The sequence below is a fragment of the Callionymus lyra genome, chromosome 10 (assembly GCF_982586985.1).
Source record: "Callionymus lyra chromosome 10, fCalLyr1.hap1.1, whole genome shotgun sequence".
NCBI classification, from domain to species: domain Eukaryota; kingdom Metazoa; phylum Chordata; class Actinopteri; order Syngnathiformes; family Callionymidae; genus Callionymus; species Callionymus lyra.
In genome coordinates, this window is record NC_141827.1 from 10,923,729 (window position 1) to 10,948,709 (window position 24,981).

General features: G+C 38.3%; 3 protein-coding genes and 1 non-coding gene across 4 annotated transcripts; 3 read left to right on the top strand and 1 right to left on the bottom strand.

Annotated features, from left to right (window-relative positions):
- Positions 1-1,376: 1,376 nt before the first annotated feature.
- Positions 1,377-14,099, top strand: LOC148070277 (protein bicaudal D homolog 2-like). The gene is made up of 8 exons (XM_087800176.1): positions 1,377-1,892; positions 4,792-5,004; positions 5,452-5,604; positions 6,924-7,379; positions 9,545-10,477; positions 10,542-10,693; positions 11,990-12,221; positions 12,950-14,099. Exons 1-8 carry the CDS (start codon positions 1,650-1,652, stop codon positions 12,950-12,952), a joined length of 2,385 nt encoding a protein of 794 aa, XP_087656302.1. The 5' UTR covers positions 1,377-1,649; the 3' UTR covers positions 12,953-14,099.
- A 786-nt stretch (positions 14,100-14,885) lies between these two features.
- On the top strand, positions 14,886-16,693 carry card19 (caspase recruitment domain family, member 19). Its single transcript, XM_087800178.1, has 6 exons — positions 14,886-14,917; positions 15,193-15,332; positions 15,478-15,634; positions 15,710-15,772; positions 16,314-16,379; positions 16,457-16,693. The coding sequence occupies exons 1-6, from the start codon at positions 14,911-14,913 to the stop codon at positions 16,564-16,566; spliced, it is 543 nt and encodes a 180-aa protein (XP_087656304.1). The 5' UTR covers positions 14,886-14,910; the 3' UTR covers positions 16,567-16,693.
- Positions 16,694-17,419: 726 nt separating this feature from the next.
- On the top strand, positions 17,420-17,547 carry LOC148070279 (U6atac minor spliceosomal RNA). The gene has a single exon (XR_015712958.1). It is a non-coding gene; the product is annotated as a U6atac minor spliceosomal RNA (small nuclear RNA).
- Positions 17,548-18,341: 794 nt separating this feature from the next.
- On the bottom strand, positions 18,342-24,775 carry LOC148070280 (ninjurin-1-like). The gene is made up of 3 exons (XM_087800179.1): positions 24,574-24,775; positions 20,721-20,958; positions 18,342-18,992 (listed from the first exon to the last, which is right to left on the bottom strand). The coding sequence occupies exons 1-3, from the start codon at positions 24,628-24,630 to the stop codon at positions 18,850-18,852; spliced, it is 438 nt and encodes a 145-aa protein (XP_087656305.1). The 5' UTR covers positions 24,631-24,775; the 3' UTR covers positions 18,342-18,849.
- Positions 24,776-24,981: the final 206 nt, after the last annotated feature.

Genomic DNA, 24,981 nt, shown 5'->3' on the forward strand with positions numbered 1-24,981 from the left:
CTTTTTTTTTTATATAGTAGTTCTGCTTTATGTACTGCTTAGACTTTTTCTTTAATTAGTCAGATTGATATAAAACTTATTGAGTATACTTTCTTAAGTGCTTTTTCCCTCCTCTTTTCATATATATTTATGTTTTGGGTGGGTATTGGTTTTATATTTATTTTTTGTGCTTTTACATTTTTTTTAATTTTAAATTAAATATATTCAAAATAAATAACACATTTTTTATGGCATAATAACCCTTTTATGGCATTTTATATATGTTATAATTGTAAAATATATGAAATGTTTTTTTTTACCTTCAGAATAAAAAACAAAACAAAACATAAAACAAAATAAATTAAAAACAAAAATGAAACATTATTTAAAAAAAAAAAAAAAGTAAATTATATATAATCAAATCAAGACAACGGCTTATAATGTCCTTTTATTTATTATTTAATTTCCAATATTATCCATCTAGTACTAATACTTTCTTTGTCCCTCTCTACTTTCTGCTTGACGGCCCCTTATAAGAATCACAGTGGCCCCTGAGGAAATTTAGATTTTCACCCCTAATTATGCCACTTTATTGTAATGTATTTTTATTTTACTGTATTTCATATCATTTGTATTATTTCATTTTTTTTAAGGCACAACTATAACGGATTATGTTACTATCAGTACAAGTTGTCTATGAACAAGTAGAAGAACTCACATTTCTCCGATCCTTAAAACTCTTCACTGGCTTCCAGTTTCTTTCAGGATCAACTTTAAAATTCTGGTTCTTACTTTCAGATCTATTCATGGTCAGACTCCTCCTTACATCAGTGATCTGATCCAGCCTTACACCCCAGCTCGGGCTCTGAGGTCTGTGGATCAGAATCTACTGATGGTTCCTGAACACGGTTCAGGACCAGAGGAGAGAAATCCTTCCAGGCTGTTGCTCCTAAGCTTTGGAACGATCTTCCTCTCTCTTTGCGCTTGATGGATCTACTGACTCCTTCAAGAAACATCTTAAGACGTTTTTATTTGTTCAGGCTTTTCCTTGATTTTCTGGAACTCCTGTTGTGTTATCAGTTTTATCTTGAAGTTTAAAGTATATACTTTATTTAATATTGTTTTGATTGTTTAAGCGCTTTGTGACCCTGGTCTGGAAAAGCGCTATACAAATAAAAATGACTTACTTACTTACTTACATTTGTCAACTTCACTCACTAGATGGCAGTGTTGCACTGAACCCCCAAAATATCGCCGTTCCTTCAGGCAAAGTCACCGCCGTGCATTGTGGGACATGTTGTTTGATAATCAAGTCAGACGTATAGCATATTCTGCAACGCTCGGTCGTTTCAAAACTACATTTCCCATCGGCAGGTAACACGTTTGAACGTCTTGCAGGGGTCGCTTTTTCCCCAAATGATGATCTCAACTTAAGTTTCCCAGCCAGTCTGGGAAGAAAAAGAATGATGTCCTCCGGAGTGAGAAGGATTTTTTCACGATGGGGCGACATTTTCGTTCATGGGACCAGAGAGAGATGGATTTAGATGTTATCTCAGCTTTGACGATGAGACTCAGAGAAGGGCGCCAGTGAGTCAGGATCTCCCCGTTTTTTCCATCCGCCGCTCCGGGTAAAAAAACTCAGGGCTGGGTCGTCAGGCGGTTCTTTCAAGATGTCTACGGAGGATCACCGAGAGTTCCCCGAGGGGGTTCTGGTGTCGGAAGCCGGGCCGCAGTGGCTCCAGGTCGAGGTGGAGCGTCTGAGCCGAGAGCTGCGGGACACGAGCCGGGAGAAGATCCAGGCGGCGGAGTATGGACTGGCGGTTCTGGAGGAGAAACAACAGCTCAAGCTGCGGTTCGACGAGCTGGAGACGGAATACGAGGCGGTTCGACACGAGCTGGACCAGCTGAAGGAGGTAAACTGGGGACGGATCGAATGTCAAATGAATCTGTGTGTGAGGATCCCTGGAGTCCAGTGACGGGGACGAGTGTCTGGAACAATCAGAGCTGTTTTCCAACCGCACTTGAACGTCTCATCGTCAACCATCACTGTCCAGTAAAACATTCAGTTTCTATGCAAATAAGCAAAGCAATATAAACAATTATTTTAGTTTTAAAGTCCTTCAAACTTCACATTTATATTGACAAGTATGTTGACGTCGGTTTACCTCAAATTTAGGTTAGAATAGGAGGACAACAAGTATTTAGTTAATAACTTTAATTTGTCAAAAGTTTATCCATGTTACAATTGTGATTTATAAAGCAGACTTTAATCCTCACTGTGGTAGTTTGGTACACATTGTTTTAAGTGTATTTATTACCTTCACTTTTCACGGCTTGTCTGTACTCGCTTGGTATGTGATGTTGATGCCTTCAGTCACAGTTCTGAGTGAGTCTGCCATGTTTTTTTTTCTTTTCTTCTTGCCTCTGTGGCACATAATTAGTCTTACATTTGAACGTTGAATTCACAGTAGTACTGCTCAGGCTTTTGTAAAATGTTGTTTGTTAAGTAAGTAAGTAAGTAATTTTTATTTGTATAGCGCTTTTCCAGACCAGGGTCACAAAGCGCTTAAACAATCAAAACAATATTCAATAAAGTATATACTTTAAAGATCAAGATAAAACTGATAACACACTTCAAGAAAATCAAGGAAAAGCCTGAACAAATAAAAACGTCTTAAGATGTTTCTTGAAGGAGTCAGTAGATCATCAAACACAGAGGAAGATCGTTCCAAAGCTTAGGAGCAACAGTCTGAAAGGATTTCTCTCCTCTGGTCCTGAACCGTCATCCGGAACCACCAGTAGATTCTGATCCACAGACCTCAGAGCCCGAGCTGGGGTGTAAGTCTGGATCAGATCACTGATGTAAGGAGGAGCCTGACCATGAATAGATCTGAAAGTAAGAACCAGAATTTTAAAGTTGATCCTGAAAGAAACTGGAAGCCAGTGAAGAGTTTTAAGGATCGGAGAAATGTGAGTTCTTCTAGCGGAGCGGGTCAGAATTCTCGCTGTAGAGTTCTGAATCAACTGCAGGCGAGACAGATCCCTCTTGTTAAATATTATTAACATTAACTTTTAACATTAACTTCCATCTCTTGAAAAGCTGAGGAACATTTGACTGGAGGATGTTTAGAAGGAAGATAATAAAGAAACACCATTGAGGAGAATTGTTGGTCCCTGTAGAATCTACTTCCTCTCGTATGTTGTGATGCCATTACCAGATGCTCATCCCGCCTTTAAAACTCAAAGTTCTTAATTTCTTAAACAGAAGACGGAGACATTCATCTTGTAAATCTCTGAGGAAAGTGCAGCTTGTTCCCAGTTAAAGCGTCACTCTCACGTTGAATAATTCAGTGTGTTCCGTAAGAGCATGAAGTCTTGAGGTCCATCAAGATAAGAGGCTTCTCTCCTCCTCGTCTGGAATATTTGCTGTCGCATGACTGAAAATGTGCCGTGACAAAAAAAACACTTGTCTGGATGGAGATGCTGCTGTAATTGAACAAGTCGAAGCATGTGACTGACGATGGTCTCGTGCTTCTGGTGCTCACTTCCCATTTTATCTTGTTGGTGACAGCTGCTCATGTCGTCGGGGGGGACACTTATTTGACGAGTTAGAAACATCGACGGGACAATTATGATCAAAAGCAGACGTCTGACAAAATTATTTATCACTTCCTGTGTTTAATCGACTTGATGTTGTTAGTTCGGAAACTTGGAAAGAGATGTTTCACATCATGCGTCTAAAAAAAAACGGCCAGACTTTTTCCCTTGTTTTCTTATAGTTGAGAACCAAAACAGAAAACACACAGTTGTGCTCCTGCTTGTGTGTTTTTGTAAAGAATTCGTACACAAACTGAAGCAGATTATTTGAACTAGATGGTGGACAAATATTTGAACTTGCTATTTACGAGATAATCCACATAAGTGGGCTTGTGTTGTTGAGTCTGAATAAGAAGAAGGTTCAGTATGTTCACACTTCCTAAAATAGTTATTTAAAAAGTCACTCACTTCCTCCCACAATCCAAAAACATTCACAACAATTGAAGGAGAACTCAACATTTTCTGTATGTACGAGTGTGTGTGTGTCAGGGGTTGTGCGTCTCTGTGTGTCCTGTGACATCTGGGATGGACTCCAGCCTCCATATTTACTTCAAATGTTTAAGCTAGTGTCACAATTTTGTCCATGATTATGTTTTATTTTTTCATTCTCGCGCTTCATTCTTCAAACTGCATCAGTTTCAGAAAATCTGGACGTTTTTTTTTTTTTTTGTAGCCTTTTAATCATACAACATTATCAACTGTATTCAAATATTAAACTGTAATCAAACTATTTTCAACTATAATCAAACAATTTCCAACTATAATCAAACAATTTAAACTATAATCAAACTATTTTCAACTAAAATCGAAACATTTTCGACTGTAATCAAACAATTTCAACAATTTTCAACTGTAATCAAACAATTTTTTATTTTTAATCAAACAATTTTCATTTGTAATCAAACAATTTTCAACTATATCAGCCAACGCACAACCCTGATAAGGAAATGAGCAGTAGAAAGTGAATTGAACTGTACGACAAAACTACTAATTTCAAATGATTATGCCTTTAAATGTACCATGGCAGAACGACAAGCTATTCCCCTATTGATATTGAACATATTTTCATATAGGTTGTGTTGGTGTATGTTTTGATTTAATATATTTTCATATAGTGTGTTGACCTACAAAAGAATGTCGTTTGTAAATGTCGTCTAGAAATAAAAAATCATTTGTTCTGATCTTTTTTTTTCTTCTCTCTCGCGCCACCTGCAGGCCTTCGGACAAGCGTACACCACCCACAGGAAAGTGGCGGCCGATGGAGAGAGCAGGGAAGAGTCTCTCATCCTGGAGTCGGCCAGCAAGGAGGCGCTCTACCAGCAGAAGGTCCTGGACCTGCAGAATGAGCTCCGGCTGGCCAAGGTCTCCATCGCCAGCACGCACGCCGAAAACGAACGTGTGTCCACCATCGTCCTGGAGATGAAAGAGGTATTCTGTCCCTTTTTTTTAGCTTGAGAATGGAGAAAACGGGGAAAATGTTGTCTTTAAATTTAAAAACTTTTAGAAAATATCCTTTCTGCCCTTTTATTATTGTCTTGTGCTCAGACTGTGATTTCTGGAAGGGGATTTAGGATTTAGAATATCAGTTAAACAAAATAAATGAACAACATGTTTTATTGTTTCTGTTGCATCTTCTCACTAGATTTTGCGTCTTCAATAATGCAGTTTAAAGTCAGACCACAGCTGACTGTCCGAGTGAATGAAAAGGCTGTGGGTGGGGGGAGGGGGGACCGGCCCCGGGCAGGAAATGTGATGTCATGGTCCAGTGTGTGTGACACAAAAGACGGGCCGGGTCAGGACCACTCTCTCCGGCGGAATGCGAAAACCCGCCGATGTATTTGCAGCAGTTCACTGACGGTGACCTCTTGCTTCCAGAGCTCCGGGCTGGCGGAGCTGCAGCGAGGTCAGCTGCGCGACGACATCAGGGAGTACAAGGTGCGAGAGGCTCGGCTGCTGCAGGACTACAGCGAGCTGGAGGAGGAGAACATCTCGCTGCAGAAGCAAGTGTCCGTGCTCAGGCAGAACCAGGTGAGAGAAACGCAGCTTTAGATCCAGACTTTCACTGAAATATCGGAGGATTTCCCTCGTTCAGGTCCGGCCGCTCTGACGACGAGAGGGAAACACTCGAATAGTGCGGAGGATATTCTCATCTTTGTGTTATATTTAGCTGTTAGACTTCAAAAGACTGGACTTGTTAGAATTTAGAAGGCAGTGGTGTCGACCTACTTGCTATAAATAATTACTTCAAATGTCCAAACTAGTGTCACAAGTTTGTCCATGATAATGTTCATTTCTTTCAGTTTTGCACTTCATTCTTCAAACTGCATCAGTTTCAGAATATCTGTACTTTTTTGTAATTTGTAGATTTTTATTTATACAACATTTTCAACTGTATTCAAATAATAAACTATAATCAAACAATTTTCATTTGTAATCAAACAATTTTCGACTGTAATCAAACAATTTAAACTATAATCAAACAATTTAAACTATAATCAAACTATTTTCCACTATAATAAAACAATTTTCAACTGTAATCAAACAGTGTTTTAACTAAAATCAAACAATGTTTTAACTATAATCAAACAATTTTCAATTGTTTTCAACTAATCAAACAATTTTCAACTATAATAAAACAATTTTCAACTATAATCAAACAATGTTTTAACTAAAATCAAACAATTTTCAACTAAAATCAAACAATTTTCCACTAAAATCAAACAATTTTCAACTATAATCGAACAATTTTCAATTATTTTCAACTAATCAAACAATTTTCAACTGTAATAAAACAATTTTCAACGATAATAAAACAATTTTCAACTGTAATCAAACCATGTTTTAACTAAAATCAAACAATTCTCAACTAAATCAAACAATTTTCAACTAATCAAACAATTTTCAATTATTTTCAACTAATCAAACAATTTTCAACTATAATCAAACTATTTTCAATTATTTTCAACTAATCAAACAATTTTCAACTATAATCAAACAATTTTCAATTATTTTCAACTAATCAAACAATTTTCAACTATAATCAAACTATTTCCAATTATTTTCAACTAATCAAACAATTTTCAACTATAATCAAACTATTTTCAACTTTAATCAAACATTTTTCAACTGTTATCAAACAATTTTAACTGCAATGAACTCATTTTAAGTTAGTTAAGTTTTAATTAAAGAACATGTTCTTTGTAGACTCCCAAGTTGTAAAATATGCAAATGTTAATTGATGACTTTGTCTGTATTAATTTTCTTTATGTATGTGTCTTGATCTATGTGCGCTCTCGCTCTGACTCTCTCTCTCCGCCTCCATCTTAACCTTGTGTTCACCTGCACAGGTGGAACTTGAAAGCCTGAAGCATGAGACCCGTCGTCTGGAGGAAGAGTCTCAGTGTCAGAACAGCCAGCTGGACGATGCTGTGCGCCTCAGAGAGATTGCAGAGCGGCAGCTCTCGGAGGCCCTGGAGACCATCAAGACCGAGCGCGAGCAGAAGGCCACGCTGCGCAAGGAGCTGTCCCACTACATGACCATCGGAGGAACCATCTACAACGGCTCCTTCAACATCTCCGTGGACAACCTGAAGCTGCACGAGGACTCCTCCATCACGGAGCCCGACAACGACGATCTGATCCAAGGCTTCGAGAACGGCCTGATGAGAGACGGAGATGAAGGCGGCAAAGGTTCCATTTACAAGAGAGGAGACGCCTTCAAACCTGCTCCCAGTCTGGTGGACGATCTTCTGAGTGAACTCAACATCTCTGAGATACAGAAACTTAAGCAGCAGCTCGTTCAGGTGAGAGACGCTTGGAGATGACTTGGTTCTTAGGATTCTTATCATTCATAATTCATCCATCTATTATTTATTCATTCATCTATCTATCTATCTATCTATACATCCATCATCTATCAATCCATCTGTCTATACATTCATCCATCCATCTATCATCTATACATCCATCCATCCATCTATCTATCTATACATCCATCATCTATCTATCTAAACATCCATCCATCTATCTATACATCCTTCCATCCATCCATCCATCCATCCATCCATCCATCCATCCATCCATCCATCCATCCATCCATCTATCTATCTATACATCTTTCATCCATCCATCCATCTATCTATCTATACATCCATCCATCTATCATTCATTCATCCATCCATCTATCATCTATACATCCATCCATCCATCTATCTATCTATACATCCATCATCTATCTATCTAAACATCCATCCATCTATCTATACATCCTTCCATCCATCCATCCATCCATCCATCCATCCATCCATCCATCCATCCATCCATCCATCCATCCATCCATCCATCTATCTATCTATCTATACATCTTTCATCCATCCATCCATCTATCTATCTATCTATCTATCTATACATCCATCCATCTATCATTCATTCATTCATCCATCCATCCATCCATCTATCTATACATCCATTCATTCATCTATCTATACATCCATTCATTCATCTATCTATCTATACATACATGCATCCATCCATCCATCTATACATCCATCCATCTAGCTATACATCCTTACATCCATCCATCCATCCATCTATCTATACATCTTTCATCCATCCATCCATCCATCCATCCATCCATCCATCCATCTATCAATCTATCTATACATCTTTCATCCATCCATCCATCCATCCATCTATCTATACATCCATCCATCTATCATTCATTCATTCATTCATTCATTCGTCCATCCATCCATCCATCTATCTATCTATACATCTTTCATCCATCCATCCATCCATCCATCCATCCATCCATCCATCCATCCATCCATCCATCCATCCATCCATCCATCCATCCATCCATCCATCCATCCATCCATCCATCCATCCATCCATCCATCCATCCATCTATCAATCTATCTATACATCCATCCATCTATCTATACATCCATCCATCTATCATTCATTCATTCATTCATTCATTCGTCCATCCATCCATCCATCTATCTATCTATACATCTTTCATCCATCCATCCATCCATCCATCCATCCATCCATCCATCCATCCATCCATCCATCCATCCATCCATCCATCCATCCATCCATCCATCCATCCATCCATCCATCCATCCATCCATCCATCCATCCATCCATCCATCCATCTATCAATCTATCTATACATCCATCCATCTATCATTCATTCATTCATTCATTCGTCCATCCGTCCATCTATCTATACATCCATCCATCTATCATTCATTCATTCATTCATTCGTCCATCCGTCCATCTATCTATACATCCATCCATCCATCCATCCATACATCCATTCATCCATCCATTCATCCATCTATCAATACATCCATCCTTTCATCTATACATATATCATCCATCAATATATGCATCAATCCTTTCATCTATTTATACACCTATCATCCATCTATACATCCATCCATCCATCCATCTATATATCTATTATTTTATGTATTTACACATATATCGTCTATCCATCTATATATACAGCTATCATCTATCATCCGTCAATACAACCATCCATCCTTTTATCTACAGTCCAACCACACGCCTATACATCCATATACCCTTCTCTATCTATCTATCTATCCATCCATCAGTCTGTCCATCCGTCCATCCCACAGTGTTTGCAAAACATCATGTAAAGAACAAAAAAGTATGATTGCACAACACACTGCATTCTTTTTTTTATCTGTTCAGGCTACAGTTGTACTGACGTCCGGATGTCAGATGCGTTTCTGTAGACCTCATGTTCACTCTATTGTTTACACGCCGCTCTGGATAGATAACCACAGAGCACTGGACACTCACTTGACTTTTTCCATGTTCTCATGAAGTCTTTATAAGAAAACACTTTACAATCCCGAGGACAAAAACGAAAAACACGACATGTTCTGTCAGTGCTGCTTTTTAAGTGTCCAGCTTGTGTTTGTGCGTCAGGTGGAGCGTGAGAAGGGGGCCCTCATCAACTCGCTCCAGGAGAACCAGAAGCAGCTGGAGCAGGCGTACGGGACGGTGTCGGAGCAGAAGGAGACGGTCAACAAACTCACCGAGAACCTCAGCGCTATGAGGAAACTCCAGGCGAGCAAGGAGCGCCAGTCGGCCCTGGACAGCGAGAAGGACCGGGACAGCCACGACGACGGCGACTACTACGAGCTGGACATCAACGGTCCGGAGATCCTGCAGTGCAAATACACGGTCGCCGTGTCGGAGGCCGGCGAGCTGAGGCAGGAGCTGAAGACGCTGAGGACTCGCTACGAGACGTGCAGGACGCAGTATGAAGAGGAGCGGTCGCGTTTGGACGCCGAGGTCCAGGAGCTGAGGTCTAAGCTGTCCTCCCTGGAGAAGACCAGCCAGACGGATCAGGTGGAGATGGCTCGTCTGGAGCGGGAGCTGCGCCGGGTCAGCGAGACCGCCGGGGAGTCCATGTGCAGCCTCAACGTCGCTCAGGACGAGCTGATCGCTTTCAGCGAGGAACTGGCCAACCTGTACAACCACGTTTGCATGTGCAACAACGAGACCCCGAACCGGGTCATGCTGGACTACTACAAGAAGGGTCAGACCATCGTCAAGGCCGACGGCCCGGTGTCGGACGGCGAGGCGAAGAAAGACTCGGATACGTCTCCTCGCCCGGAACCCATGAACGTCTACAACCTCGTGGCCATCATCCGAGACCAGATCCGGCACCTGCAGCAGGCCGTGGACCGCACCACCGAGCTGGCCCGCCAGAGACTGGCCAACCTGGAGCTGAGCGCGGTGGTGGACAAGGACAAGGAGGCCTGCATGGAAGAGATCCTCAAACTCAAGTCGCTGCTCAGCACCAAAAGGGAACAGATCGCCACCCTCAGAGCCGTCCTCAAGGCCAACAAACAGGTGAGCTAATGGTTACGTTCGAAAAGTCGCATATCCGCCGTCTCATACTCTGAATCCATCCCAGACAGCAGAGGTCGCTCTGGGTAACCTGAAGAGCAAGTACGACAGCGAGAAGATCATGGTGACCGAGACCATGATGAAGCTGCGCAACGAGCTCAAGGGTTTGAAAGAAGACGCCGCGACATTTTCCTCTCTGAGAGCCATGTTTGCCACCAGGTACGACCTCGTTGTGTTGCCATAGTCACCATAATGTTGTGCATTTACTGAGAAACAAACCAAGTTACTGACCACAAACATCATTTCTCAAGTGATACCAGTATCCCAGTATTTAAATATATCAGTGCCATCTGTATATTGAATGGTTGAATTTAACATTTTAATAGTTACTGTTTGTTATGTTATTTGTTTTTACACATTATATAGTTTGATATTCTAATTCAATGCATGTTTGGTCCATGACCCATTATATTGAAGGATATAGTTGTATTTAACACATAAAATGCTGTTTTCTTTTCTTTTTTTTACAAGCTTTGAGTAATTTAATCCAATAATTTGTATATTGAAAGGTTGACATTTATTATTTTTCTTTCTTTTAAATGATTCAATAAAAAAAAGGATTTATTTCTAATTCAATTAATTCTTACACTTAGTGTTTGATATTACATTATTTCTAAAATCAATGTATTTGAATTTCTGGCCTTTTAAATATATGTTAAAATGTTTTATAATAATCCCCCCTTGGTTCTATAAGCTTGGTACTCTTTTGGTATTGTCCGTTAACACTATTATACCAACATTTTTATATTAATACTAGAATGCTACAAATAATAATAAAAAAAAAAGAATTGCGAAATAATATATTTGAATAATTAGAATATAATATCAAACATTACATTTTTTTTAATCCATTATTAAAAAAAAAAGAAAAAGAAACCTTTAAATACACAAATTATTTGATTTAATTACTCAAAGAAAAATTAAATGCTTAAAAAAAATCAAGCAAAAATATCAACATTTAAAATTCAACCATCTACTACCATATTCCCGGTCATGGTACCTACATGCATTGTGGGTACTTTAAACTGTTTAAAGCTCTTGTTGCTGACATAAAATTACTTTGTTCCGATTTATTTTTTACCTGATTTTCATCGTGGAACGTCTTGAGATTCATCCTCTTACGTTCTGCCTTTTTTGTCGTCAATGTTTATTATTTTTTGTCCAATGAATTAAAATTGCCCTACGCTTTTGAACGCACCATAGCCATTCCCCTCGTGATTTGATTGTGCATTTTTTTAGTGGAACGAGATGTTTGTATGACCATCCGCCTCAAAGCATTGTGGGAGCTTGTCTGATGTAACACTCGTGAATCACTGAGCAGCAACTTTACTCTGCCATCTGGAAAATTCGCTCTGTGGAAGGAGAAACCACGTGACCTCGGCACAAAAAAAAAAGTGACGGACAGCACCCTCTGCTGGACACTCGTCTCACCGCTTCTCTCGCTCCCTGCCTCAGGTGTGACGAGTACGTGACGCAGCTGGACGACATGCAGAGGCAGCTGTCTGCGGCCGAGGACGAGAAGAAGACGCTCAACTCCCTGCTGAGGATGGCCATCCAGCAGAAGCTGGCCCTCACGCAGCGGCTGGAGGACCTGGAGTTCGACCACGAGCAGGCCCGGCGGAGCAGCGCCTCGGTGACCGGAGGGCGAGGCAAGACAAAAGGCAAAGGCGCTTCGTCCAGCCACCATGTAAGTCCCGAGGAGATCATAGCGCCACCTATTGTTCAGTTACAAGTTATTTCATGTTTTACTAATTAAACAAAATGTGACGATTAAATATTAAACGAAGAGACACAAAATGAAACTCCAGATTTATACTGTTTTGTTATGTAACAGAACAAAAACATGTACTACTGTTATCATTATTCATTTAAAAATCAAGGCAATAAGAATGCATTTAATTTGTTTTACATTAACCTCTTAAAATGCAACTCAGAAATTGATTAATTACTATATTAATATAATGTATACCGGTTTATAATTTTTAAGATGTATGTGGGATGATTTTTGCACTTTTAAAATCAATAAATATCATATATGAGAAATCAACTGGACATAAAACCTACTTGATGCATTTTAATACATTTACTGAATCGTGCAACACTTGCTTACCAAATAATACAACAATGAAAAGTATATGGACAACATTTTGAAGAGGGGAAGTATTATTTAAAACCCTTTTAATTTTCTACAAAGGCACTCAATTTTGGCTTTTTATTTTCATAAAACACCATCTACACATGTCAACAAGAAGTAAGGAGGTGCTAGTAATAAAAGTTTATTCAACCCTGTTATGTTCATAAAATAAACGTGTTTTTTAATTGATCTATAATAAAGTTTTTCTTTAAATAATGTTGAGATCTGCTGAAATAGTTCAACATAAAGATTGACATTTTTTTCCATTCTTCTCTCGACAGTAAACGCCTCAGGCCATGTGTTGCTGCAGATTCTGTTTGGAACTACCAGTGTCTCCGCCTCGACTCTCACTCCAGCTCATTTCAACTTTAAAACATGCAGTGTTTACAGATCTGTGTAGTCATGTGCCAAAACAAACATTTGTATTCTCTGTCCATCACTTCCAAGTGTCGAGACAAACTTCCCAAATGTGAACTAACTCGGAGAGGAGAAGTGCAGGGGCCTCATTTGTGAACACAACTTTACTACCAGTTAACATTTTCTTTCTGCAATTCCATGATTGGAAAGGGTAAATATTCCATCTGTAAGTTGGTTAAAGTACTTTTGCTTCTTCGCCAGATTGTGACTTGTTTGTTTGATGTTTGCAAATGAGGCCTCAGTTCTTGGTACACTTTGTTTCTGTTACTACGTGGTTCCTCCGTCTCATCCACTCATTATTGTTTGACATTTTCTAACACGTGTGCATGTTTAACTGTTAGTCTCCCTGCATGAATTCATATATTATTTATTTTTTTTAGTGGTCAAAGCAGGAAAGAAGTCAAATAGACACGTGCGTTTTTTCTGCCTTAAACTCATCGTTTTGTCTTCCTGACATCCTTTACAGGGATTTTTTTTAACCGTGTCATGAAATATAATGCAATATAATACTTCAATATGATCCTGCGTCAATCCTTCAGGGTCTACTAGCATGGCAGAACTGTTACCAGTCATTCATGAGTGACAAGTGTGTTACTGAGCTTATTTAAATGCGTCTAAGTTAAGGTCAGATGTTTATAGTAGTCGTAGAAAAACATGAAGGAGAGTTTTTATTTGCATTTTGATGTTTATTTTCCGTTTGCAAAACACCCACAGTGCCATTGAATTTGTTGATGAAGCAAGTGCCACTCAAAGTCAAGGCTTAGATTTAATCCTTGTTAAACGTTGCTATACCTTTTTATTTTTATATTTTTTAATATAACAAGATTTGTATTTATTTGCCTCTTCTCAGACTGTGGGTAGCGTCATCATTTTTACTTCATAATGGAGTTGTGACCTGTGAAAGTGGTTTCCAGACGACGGAACTGGTGGACAAACTCGAGTTCACGGCTTAACAATTGTGTGCCAACTGTTGTGTGTGGAAGAGAAAATAAATCTTAACTTTCACAATTCTAACCATTGTCCATTTGTTTTTAGATGCCCACGTTTTTGTCTTTTGGTCTTGAGAAAAGTGTTTGCAGGCAGCCAGTTGGATTTATTTTACTATCTGAATAAGATTTTATTTTTTTATTGACATTGTTAATTAGTGGAAGAATTAGAGAATAAAATAATATAAATTAAAATTTAATGAGATGAATAAAAATACAATAAATGAAAATAAAGAGAGAGAGATTGATGTAAAATTACATAAAAATAATAAATTATTAATTAAATTAAAATAAAACAAATTACATAAAATATATCCCAGAAGTTGTAGACCAGATATTCATAAGCTCCTCTCTTGAATATTACTGGCAAGAAAGAGTATTAACACACAAAATAACGTTCAAATATTGTTCAAGTTCAAATGGAAATACAGAAAATATATTCAAGTATCTTCCACAGATTTGGTGATAGTGATAGTGACGGTGGGCAAAATAAGCCTCCACTGGCAGGTAAGCACTTTACAAAAAAGAAGATATTTATTTTTAAATAAGTACAAATTAGAGCACAATATATTGTGTTGCCTGCCATTAAACAAACACATTTATTTTAACAATATAACAAAATACACACAATGTCCTAATTATTTACACAATCAACCTCCGTTGTAGCGTTTGTGTAGTAAAACCAACCAGTAATTGTCTTTTTTATTTTTATTTTAAATCTGTAGTTTACTTCCATTGCTTCCGGAAACAATGACGCGTCCGTCGATGCTGACGTCACTACGTACAGCCACGCCGTGCGTCAGTAGGCGGGGCTTCCGAAGGGCAGAAGAGACTCCACAATGGGAGGTTCGTGTTTTTTCCTCTAAACCGACTTTAAAAACCTATTAAAATATCATTCGCTGATATAAACCACTTTATGTGTTTAGTACTGTTGAAATAAAAGCGTGTAAAGTTAAAGTCGTTTGATCGTTGATGAAATATCTAACTTTCTCGATAAAGAAAGCAACACGAGTAGTTTGTGGTTTTAGTGAAGAATGAATCGTTGATAAGTTAGTTTAAAGTACTTTATTTGTCATTACATGTTGTTATTTTTTCAAACGTGCGTGTGGAAAATATGACAGAAAGCTTCCACGAGCAGCTGATGCTGGACAGTGACTTTCTGAGAACGGATCGGAGGCTGGACACAGAACTGGTGGACAAACTCATCCTGCAGCTGAACAGGATCTACCCACAGATCCTGACAGACAAGGAGGCCACCAAGGTCAGACCCCCCAATAACTCCCTCTGTCAGACTTTTATTCTGCCTCATATCTTGGGTTGAATGAGTCACAAAAAAACACCTCTAGAGTGGACATGATTATAACAAATAACATTTTCTTTGCACTTAAACTTTTCTCGTTTTTTAGTTCAGGAACCTGGACGTCCCGACTTGTGTCCGAGTGGCCGAGCTACTGACCCACCTGCAGGGGAAAGGAGAAGAGGCGTGCAGGGAGTTCTACCGGGCTCTTCACCTGCACGTGGAGGAGGTTTACTTCAGCTTACCCACACGTCTGCTCCTCAGAGGTTCGTCCACGAAAACACACCTGAAGTCGCACAGAAGTGTCTTGAGCCAAGTTTACTCTTTCCTTGTGTCGTCAGATTCCTCAGATCCACTTGCATATCGGGCCCCCCTCAAACAGAGACACACTTTAAATGACAGAGGTAAGTAAGTAAGTAAGTAATTTTATTTGTGTAGCGCTTTTCCAGACCAGGGTCACAAAGCGCTTAAACAATCAAAACAATATTCAATAAAGCAAACTTTGTTTGTTCCAATAAGCAAGTATCTTTTTAACATTTTTACTTTACATTTTAAATCAAAACTTTTTCTTACTGAAATAATTTAACCCTATTATATATACCGTATATATACAAACAATACAGAAATGTGATTTAATTAAAAAAGTTATAGTGAATTGTGTATTAAGGCTGTGTTACTTTAGGATTTAACTGTTCAGGTTAAATTAATTTTATCACAGACATTGCATCTTTTATTAATAAAAGGCAATAACACTTACTTGGTGTTAGACTTTATTTTTCCTTTCTACGATTTAAATAAATAACTTCTATTAGATTTTCCTTTTTTTATTGAGTATTTTGTTTTCAACTTTCCATTGAGTTTAGTTAAAGTGATACATTTCCATTAAAGTTTAACGTTGATCTTTTAAAAAAAATATATTTATAGTTCTTGTGTTATTGTCTGCAGGTCCTCGCTTCTTTCTGGGGTGTTTCAGCGCTGCAGTCCTGATGGCTTTATTCTATTACAACGGCGGTCAGTTATTTTCTTTATCCTTCACTATTTGTGTTTTTAAAGTGTTGGTCAATAATTTGCTTGTTTCTGTCCTGCAGAGTCTGATTTGGCCAGTGGCAGCAGAGTACTGGGGATGGCTGCTCTGGGTTTCAAGAGAAAAGCTGCAGAAGTTCTGGTCTGGTACACGGCAGAGAGCCTTCTGGACTAGTCGTGGTGTGACGTGCCTCAAACCGACCTGCCTTACGCACATGTTTTCTACGGAAGGTTCACCAAGTGTCTTTTCATGGGCTGTAAACAAATAACTTATTTTCTGAGATAAAAAATATGAAATGAGATGTGGTTGTCAGTCTTCAATTTAGTGGCAGATGAAAGTGAATAAGTCACTTTAATAAAATATTGATAGTATTCTTATCGATAACAACTTGAATGAATTGTACTTGACTGACCTCTTGTGGTTAAAAAGGTAACACCATTTTTGTTTGATTCATTTTTTTATGATTCAATCGCCGTAATGATTTAAAGTAATACAAGTTTAAATGAATAGGTGTAAATATACAGTATATATAAAAAAGAAAATTTTGATTGAAAATAATTCGGATCACGTGGTCTCCTAAACCAATGACATACCACTTTTTTGGTCACATGACTTTCCTAGGCGGGCTCCGTCCCAGTGTACGGAAGTGTTGGCGTCTATCATTAAGCTGCGACAGAAATAATGTTCGATTATCATTAAATCGACAATAACCAACATTATTTAGCGTTATTGTTATTATACAAATATTATCATTATTATACTTTAACATTTCTAGCAGCAGGACTTAACTTGTGTGGCTTGACTTTTCGCCGCGGTGCCTTGTGGGTAAGGCTTTTCTGAACGAGTTTGTCGCTAAAACACATTAAACGACAAAACAAGGGTACGTTTGTCTTATTATCTTAATTGTAATAATTATTTGAAACCTTTAAGACGATAACATGAAATAAGGAAATATTGGTGACACCGTAAGTAAAAGCGCTTGGTGTATGTTGCGCTTCATATAGTGACGTAGCCCTCAATGATGGGTGTGTTGTATGAAAGGAGAGAAGGTTAGCACTCCCCTTGACAAGGATGGAAATGGCCTCTGAGGCCTGCAACACATATATGGTTAAGGCATTGCCACCTACTTCGTGGCATCTCTAACCAAGTTTTTTTTTTACCCACTTGAGTGAATGTTGTGTAAGTAATTTATATTTGTGTACTTGTGCAGTACTAGAATACAAAAATATTCTTCAATGGAAGCAAAAACAACTTTTTCTCAAAAGTCTGTTTCTCCCTGTAATATTACTATTTATTGTTGTTTATTTAGGCAGATTGTTTGTGACATACAACTTAATGCTTGATAATACATGTATTACATGAATATTTATGGATCAAAAAGAAAGCACAGTATTTTTTTTACACACTCAGCTTCCTTCTATTTGATGTTTCTTCTTCTTTTGCTTTCCATCCAGGGAAAATATAAAGACTTTAAAGGTCAACTAACGTGAGACTCCAACTCTCCTGACTCACATGTTTCAAATGTTAAAGTCTTTCTCTCCAAGATGCAGTAAGTCCCTCATCATGACCATGTTTTAAACTTGTTACTTTATAAAGATCTCCACCGTCTAAAATCTTGGCAAACGAGAGGTTACGAGAGCGGAGTCCATTATGACGTAAAAATGGCTTCACTCCTCCAGCCGCGGCTGTATGTTTATACAACGAGTCCCTTGGAGGTGAAGATGACACGTGGTGACAAACCTCTGTGTTCGACTTATCACAGGGTGGGAGCTGCTATGGTAAACAAAAATGTATCTCCAGAAAAACGAAAATAATTTTCAGTGGGCGGGGCTTAATCTCATTTAAATTAAAAGACAGACAAAAACATACCGACATTACTATTTCAGACACTCAAATAAACACATGAGTTGCCCTTTAACTATATGTCTCATAATAACAGTCATCACAGCTTGTTTTTTCTATAAATTGTATTTAAAAACAGTAGTCACAGTGCTTGTTTCTTTACATAACATAAAACACACGTTTGGTCCATAAAAACATCTTCTAAAGCACGATACAGTGGATTTCAAGTACACATACGTAAAACATCTTCAAAAAATGCAAATCTTAAACAGACTAAATACTGCATAGAACATAAACATGTCATTTGGTTGAGGTTAGCATTGAAACAACCTTATATAGGTCCGAGTGTAAAGCTATAGGAACAGTGATAAAGTTCATTTGATTTCTTCAAGGTGAACAGCAACACATTTTTCACCCCTGATACGTTTGAAGGCATTGATTTCCTCAGTTTCCTGAAATAAAAACACAAGAAATAAACAAAACGTTCCCATAATGTCCTACATGTTGTCGGCCGATGCTAACAGTGTCTCCTCATGGAGGATCGAACCAGAATCCTTTATAGCTGTAGAATAAATTAGGCTTTTTTTTTGTTGTCAGATTAAACAAAACGGCCGCTCAGGAGCTGGTCCCGGGTCTCTGGACGCCGAAGGCGGTGATGAAGACGTTGACGACGACGATGATGAAGACGAAAGCGGTCGCCATGTTCTCCAGGATGTTCAGTCTGTGGTGCATCTTCTGGTCGTTCAGGTTCCACTTAACTGCAGGCGATAGAAAAAAAATTCACTACTTTACTAGTCACCACGCGGGGGCGCTAGAGATCGTCATTTAAAAAGAGGTTGTAGCTGAAAAATGAGTGAATAAAACATTCTTATGACGACAAACTGTCAGAGGAATACTGCCAAACTATCTTCCCAGAGGTGGAGAGGATTGGAAAATGAGAAACAGCTGAGAGATGGGAGCCACTTCCTGCTTTGGCCCCTCATGACTCAGCACTGACCACAACTTTCTGGCAGGAGAGGAGAAGACTCTGGACACCCTTCCTGATCAGATTACACTCACTTTTTCCCCTTCAAGTTCACCTTTGTACAGCAACACACTAAAAGCGAAAGTGCTTTGCTCAGTTTACAAGTCTCGACCCTGGGGTGGTCTAGAATAAAGACTGACTAATGATTACACAGTTTATCACAGATTCACAGAGTTATCTGTAGAAGTTCAAAGTCCGACATCTGTCATTAAGGTTCAAGATGGTTGTTGATGTTTTCTGTCAAAGGGATTTAAATGAATCTCAGGGAGCCAAAAAATACTTTCACCGAGTTCAGTCTAGTTTTTGTACATTCACATGTATACACAAGGTTAATTTTAAATAAAATCCAATGTTTATTAAAACTTTTTTTTAGGCTCAGGGTTCAGTAGCGGTCTGTAACCATCTAAGGAAGAAGGACCACTGAAATCTATCACCTCTGCTGGCTGGTGACTGCGGACACATTTAGAAAAGGTCCGAGATTAAATTGCTAATAAAAAGGCTCGACTAAATCAAATCATCTTCTCCTGCAGCTGCTCGAGTGAGGTGGTGTCAGTCAACACAACTTTAATCTCTACGTAAACAGCCATACATTCCTGCATTATAACATATTTTATCTGATTGTTTCACTTCAGTGACTAGTAAAGCTTCATGAAGTAGCGTCCTTCCTTTCCATGCTCTATAGGTGGCGCTCTTAGCTCAAGAATGATGAGTTTTTATTAAAATAGTTTATTGTATGCCCGCAGTCATACGTCAAAGAGTGACATCTAGTGGGCTCATAGAAAAATACTAAAGCATCGAATCACGAATGAAAGTTATATGGAAGCTCACAGGAGGTCAATCAGAAAAAGTAACGTTATTATAATGAACTGAAGCAAGAAAGATTGAACATGTTTGTTCCTGGCTCCCCCAACTGTTAGAACCGTGTTATTGCAACAATGACAGGTCTCAGTCCAAACATGGGGATTTGTTTAAAAAAAAAAATGGCAAGAAAGTACTTCATCTGTGGTGGAAATAAATGCAACAGCCATTTCTGAAAAGCTTTTGCGCAAGGGATGACCTTTCATAAGTTCTAATGAAGTTGAACATGAATAAAATTCTAATTTTAACTTTGTAACTATACTTTAATTAATGGCATTCAATCATTTATATACTCAAAAGATATTTATCTGTTTTAATCAATCATTTAATTCAATAATCAAAGAAAGGATTTTCTACATTCGATATTTATTAATTTGTAATTGTTTCAATTCGATATAAAATGTCATCATAGTTTCGCCATAATTGCCCCAATTGTATTGAATTTAAAGGCTATGAATTTTTTTTAATGTTAAATTGAATTATTAAATATACTGATAGCGCTGATATACTGCCATACATCTTATAAACAGTTAAAAACGCTCCATAAAAACACAGCTCTTTCTCCCACACACTCACTGACAGAAACCCCTGCAGAAGAAGTTACCGATGAAGATGAGCATCACCCCGACGAAGATCTGCAGGATGAGCGAGATGCTGATGAGGGTGATCAGCGGCACGTAGAAGGTGAAGTCCGACCCCTGCTCCATCACGGCCTTCAGCTGCGACGCGTTGGCCATCAGCAGCGCCACGTCCAGCATGCTCTCCGCCGCGCTCTTCTTGTTGGCGTAGTGGTTCATGTTCAGATGCTCACGTGGCCTTCTGCCGGGGTCCCGCAGTGGAACCTGGAACATGAAGCAGAAACACAGGGTTCAGTAAAGCTTGTTTAAAGTCTGTCTGTCTTCTTCCCACGCAGCACTTGAGCAAGTATTTCTCAAGTAATAACAACTTGCATCACTTCAACTCTCATTTCTTTCCATAGAAGAACTGTTTAATCTGTAGGGAAGTTCAACAGATTTACTCTCAGTGACTCACACCTTCAGTTTATGACATCTGTGGAAAATATACTGCATTTGAAAGTATCTGATAACAGAGGCCACAGTACCAGCGAAAGTCTTTCAAACATCTAAAAATGTTTGGTGGTTAAGCGATCAGAACACATGAAACTTGCATCATGTTTTTGACAGACACAAGATTGACTGACAGGTATTTTGTCAACTATCAATATTGATAAAAACATGATATTAATCCATGAATATAAACAACTATCCGCTCAACTATATTTTATATTTTTATCCAGCCAGGAGGGAAACCGACTGTAAAGAAAGATTTAGAACGGATGTTTTTTAAAATTAGTAATTATATATTTAATCCTTTTTTTTATTAATATATCTTCATGTGGTTTTTTTTTATCCCAAGACTTTCAACGCAGTAATATTATTTAAGAAAGTCAACAAAAGAAATACGCCAAACTAGATTGTTTAATTTAACGTAGTTCATACTTCTGTAATATACATGTTATATGTATTACTTTAAGGTCATGAAATACGTAATAAAAGTGGAAACTGCAAGATGGTAAAAGTATTTTGGATTTTCCCTGCTGTTTCCCCCAAAAAAAGGATCAAAAAGTAGCTTTTTCGAGAAGTGAAAGTGTTTGTTGACCTCAGTGACCATGAGGTTAAATATATTCTAAGCAGCTACATTCTCATACACAGGAATTGTAAAATAAACAAAAGAACGTTTTTGGAATGAGAATTTAACTTCTAATCCAGCTGAAGGCTTAAACCGATCCTACTCACATGCTCATAGCAACAAGTCACATGTGTTTAGAGTCGTCTGGAAATAGTAAAATACTAGTTACGGATGAGAATATTCTGCGACAGGAAACTGCGGGGAATACTAGGCAGTGATCTGGGTGGGGTCCACTGTCCAACAATGTCTCTCTTGTGCCCCTTGTTGGCAGCGACACTGACTGAGGTTCAAGCCTGCGTGTCACTTTCTGTCGACCACTGACCAACTTTTGATGTGGTCGACCAGAGCTGTCCTTCACACGTGTCCACCAAGTTCCATCACTTTGTCTCTTTGTTCCCCTCCTTCAACACCATCTTCTCCCTTTTACCTCCTCATGAAACCACTAAAACCTCAGCCTTATGTCTGCTGCTGTCTGTGGAAAGAAGCTTGAGCTCCACATTGACATTTAACCAACTCGAGATTTGTGTGCACAGAATTTCTAAAAGAGGGTGGATTCGTACCATGTGGGGATTTCAACAGACGGTTGATAATGTCAATAAAGTTTTGAGACTATTACAGCGATGACTCACAAGCTTTTATGAAAGATTGTTAAAAGACACTACAAGTACATTAAATGTATTCATACTTTAGTGTTTAATGGGTTTAGGGTTTAAACAGTTTTTAAATAAATAAATATAGTGCCGGTCCATAGTATTACTCCTCAAAGTGTAACATTTCAAAATACTTTTTTAGCGCAGTCTACCAAATAACATAGGTTTAAGGCCCAATAATTAAAAATGAATACATAAGGCTTATTAGGCGCAAAGGTGGATTTTTTAAAAGATTTGACGATTTTAAGTGTGTCTATAAGTCCGAAAAATACTGATAACTGAAGTCATGTAATTGATCTGTTATGTTGGCTATGAGTTAGTACATATTGGAAGTGGGTCTCCAAGAATAAATAACTTTTGTCTGATTACAACTGTAGGGCTTTGCTGTAATGTGTTTAGAAGAGTTTAATTGAAGACAGAGGCCCAATGATAATATAGCGAGACTGCGTGTAACTACACGACGGTTACAAGCCTCGACTACATGTGTAGAAACAATTGTAAACGTTTACAACTCTAGTTGCATATTTGTAAACAGTGCCTACATTTTTTTTTCAAGGTATGACGCTTTTAGCAAATTTTCTTCAACGCTACAATAAATTGTGAACAGTAGCCAAAACAAAAGATTGCCACATTTTGAATAGTACGTAGTTCAAAATTATATGTTGACCCTTAAATTAATTATTACGTCTGTTGTTGTTATTTCTCCGCTGGTTAAAAAAAATATTTAAATTCAATCAAGAGTTACATTAAAACATTTTTTCATAGTCGTAATTCTAAGAAATAATACCAAAATTGAAGTATTCTTTTGAGCCTCCAACGGGAAGTGGGACTTTAAGCAGTTAGTCATCCTTTTAAAAACCACCTGGTCTCTTGCTAAAGTGGGATTTTCCATAGTATTCTATTTTTCAACACACACCAACAGATCATTTATCAAACATTGCTGAAAACAACAGCTTGATGCTGCTTAAAACAGAAGAAGAAAAGACAGAGATGAGACTTTTTCTAAATTTAAAAATATATAAAATAATGCTGAAGGTATAAACAGATTTTCTTTTTGATTGTAAGAAATTAATTCCTGAATTCGTCTACACATGACATAGAATTCAGAAAATATTAACGTCCGTCATCGAATTGACAAAATAGGTCTGAATCAAATTACCTATACATATATAGGTATTTATTATTTATTTATTTCTCTAATCACTGAATAATATTTCCCTGGATTATCTCCATATTAACCGTTTTTCCTGGTGTAAAACACTGCTTAGTTTAGTTTGGTTAACTACATTCTATTAACAACATATGTACCAAAATAAAGCACCAGCAGCACTGCCTGCTTTTACTCTAAAAACAGAATTTCACGTGATTATATAAAAACATATTTTTACATGAGTACATAAAAAAAAAGTTTCACGTGACTATATAAAAACATAGTTTCACATGAATATATAAAAACATAGTTTCACGTGAGTATATAACAACATAGTTTCATTTGAGTATATAAAAATATAGTTTTACGTAAATATATAAAAACATAGTTTCACGTGAGTATATAATAACATATTTTCACGTGAGTATATAAAAACATAGTTTCACGTGAGTACTTTTGAGATCGAGGTCAGGGTTCATGTTTCTGAAACGGTTCTTTATATTTGGAAAACATATTTTAGGAAGTCTGGGAATTCCTGAAAAGTACTGCCAAACTCACTTCACACAGAAGGGGAATGAAGTATCTAAACCCTTGCGTTTAAATAAGTAAAAAAAAAAACCCTCAGAAATTCCTAGTCGAAAGTATTTGTGCAACAATAGGAGGGTCTGAGGTCAGATCCACCTGACCAGCTATGGTTGACTGACCTATTGTCCGGGTGTAAGTGGACACCAGCTCTCTAGTGAATTATTACTTTAGGAAATACGTCAAATACTTCCCTGGGCTCGTTCCTGAAACGTTCTCACATGACATTGATGTACTATTTATGTTATATTTTGACTAAATGTTATCATTTTTAGGACAGGGAAGAAGCTGGATTTAGAGCAGTAACGAACGTGTTCGCTCCACTGGGTCCACAGGATCCCGGTCTCACCGTAGACGCCCCAGATAACGGACCCGGTCTCTCTTACCTCCGCCCCTCCGTTCCCGTCAGCGTCGCCGTTCATTTCCAAGTGGTCCGTCGGCATCCTGTGGCTCGTATCTCCGGGGGTGGAAGTCAGTGTCCGTCGCGGTCGGAGGTCTGCTCTGTTATTACCCGGCTGTCGTCACGACAAAAGGGGGAACTACCAGACTCCCGCCCTCTTTGGCAGGGGGGACGTCTGCCCGCTCACTCTGGCAGCGGAACCACGCCTGGACCGTGGAGTCGATGTTCAGTGAGGCTCGTTGGAATGACTTCATCCAATCCTGAGCCGAATTATCCTCCTGATGCAACTGAACCTTAACACGCACGCTCACGTCATCACTGCCACCTTGCGTCTCACAGCGGTATTACATCAACCGTTTGCATGACAGAAAATAAGTTGGAAAACAATTGGTAT

Coding starts and splice junctions, on each gene's coding strand:
- LOC148070277 (XM_087800176.1), top strand. CDS start 1,650: ATGTCTACGGAGGATCACCGAGAGTTCCCCGAGGGGGTTCTGGTGTCG. Junction 5,005..5,451: donor TCGTCCTGGAGATGAAAGAG/GTATTCTGTCCC, acceptor TCTTGCTTCCAG/AGCTCCGGGCTGGCGGAGCT. Junction 5,605..6,923: donor CCGTGCTCAGGCAGAACCAG/GTGAGAGAAACG, acceptor TCACCTGCACAG/GTGGAACTTGAAAGCCTGAA.
- card19 (XM_087800178.1), top strand. Junction 15,773..16,313: donor ACACACTTTAAATGACAGAG/GTAAGTAAGTAA, acceptor TATTGTCTGCAG/GTCCTCGCTTCTTTCTGGGG. Junction 16,380..16,456: donor TTTATTCTATTACAACGGCG/GTCAGTTATTTT, acceptor TCTGTCCTGCAG/AGTCTGATTTGGCCAGTGGC.
- LOC148070280 (XM_087800179.1), bottom strand. CDS start 24,630: ATGCCGACGGACCACTTGGAAATGAACGGCGACGCTGACGGGAACGGA. Junction 20,959..24,573: donor ACGGGAACGGAGGGGCGGAG/GTAAGAGAGACC, acceptor TTCATGTTCCAG/GTTCCACTGCGGGACCCCGG. Junction 18,993..20,720: donor GGTGATGCTCATCTTCATCG/GTAACTTCTTCT, acceptor TATCGCCTGCAG/TTAAGTGGAACCTGAACGAC.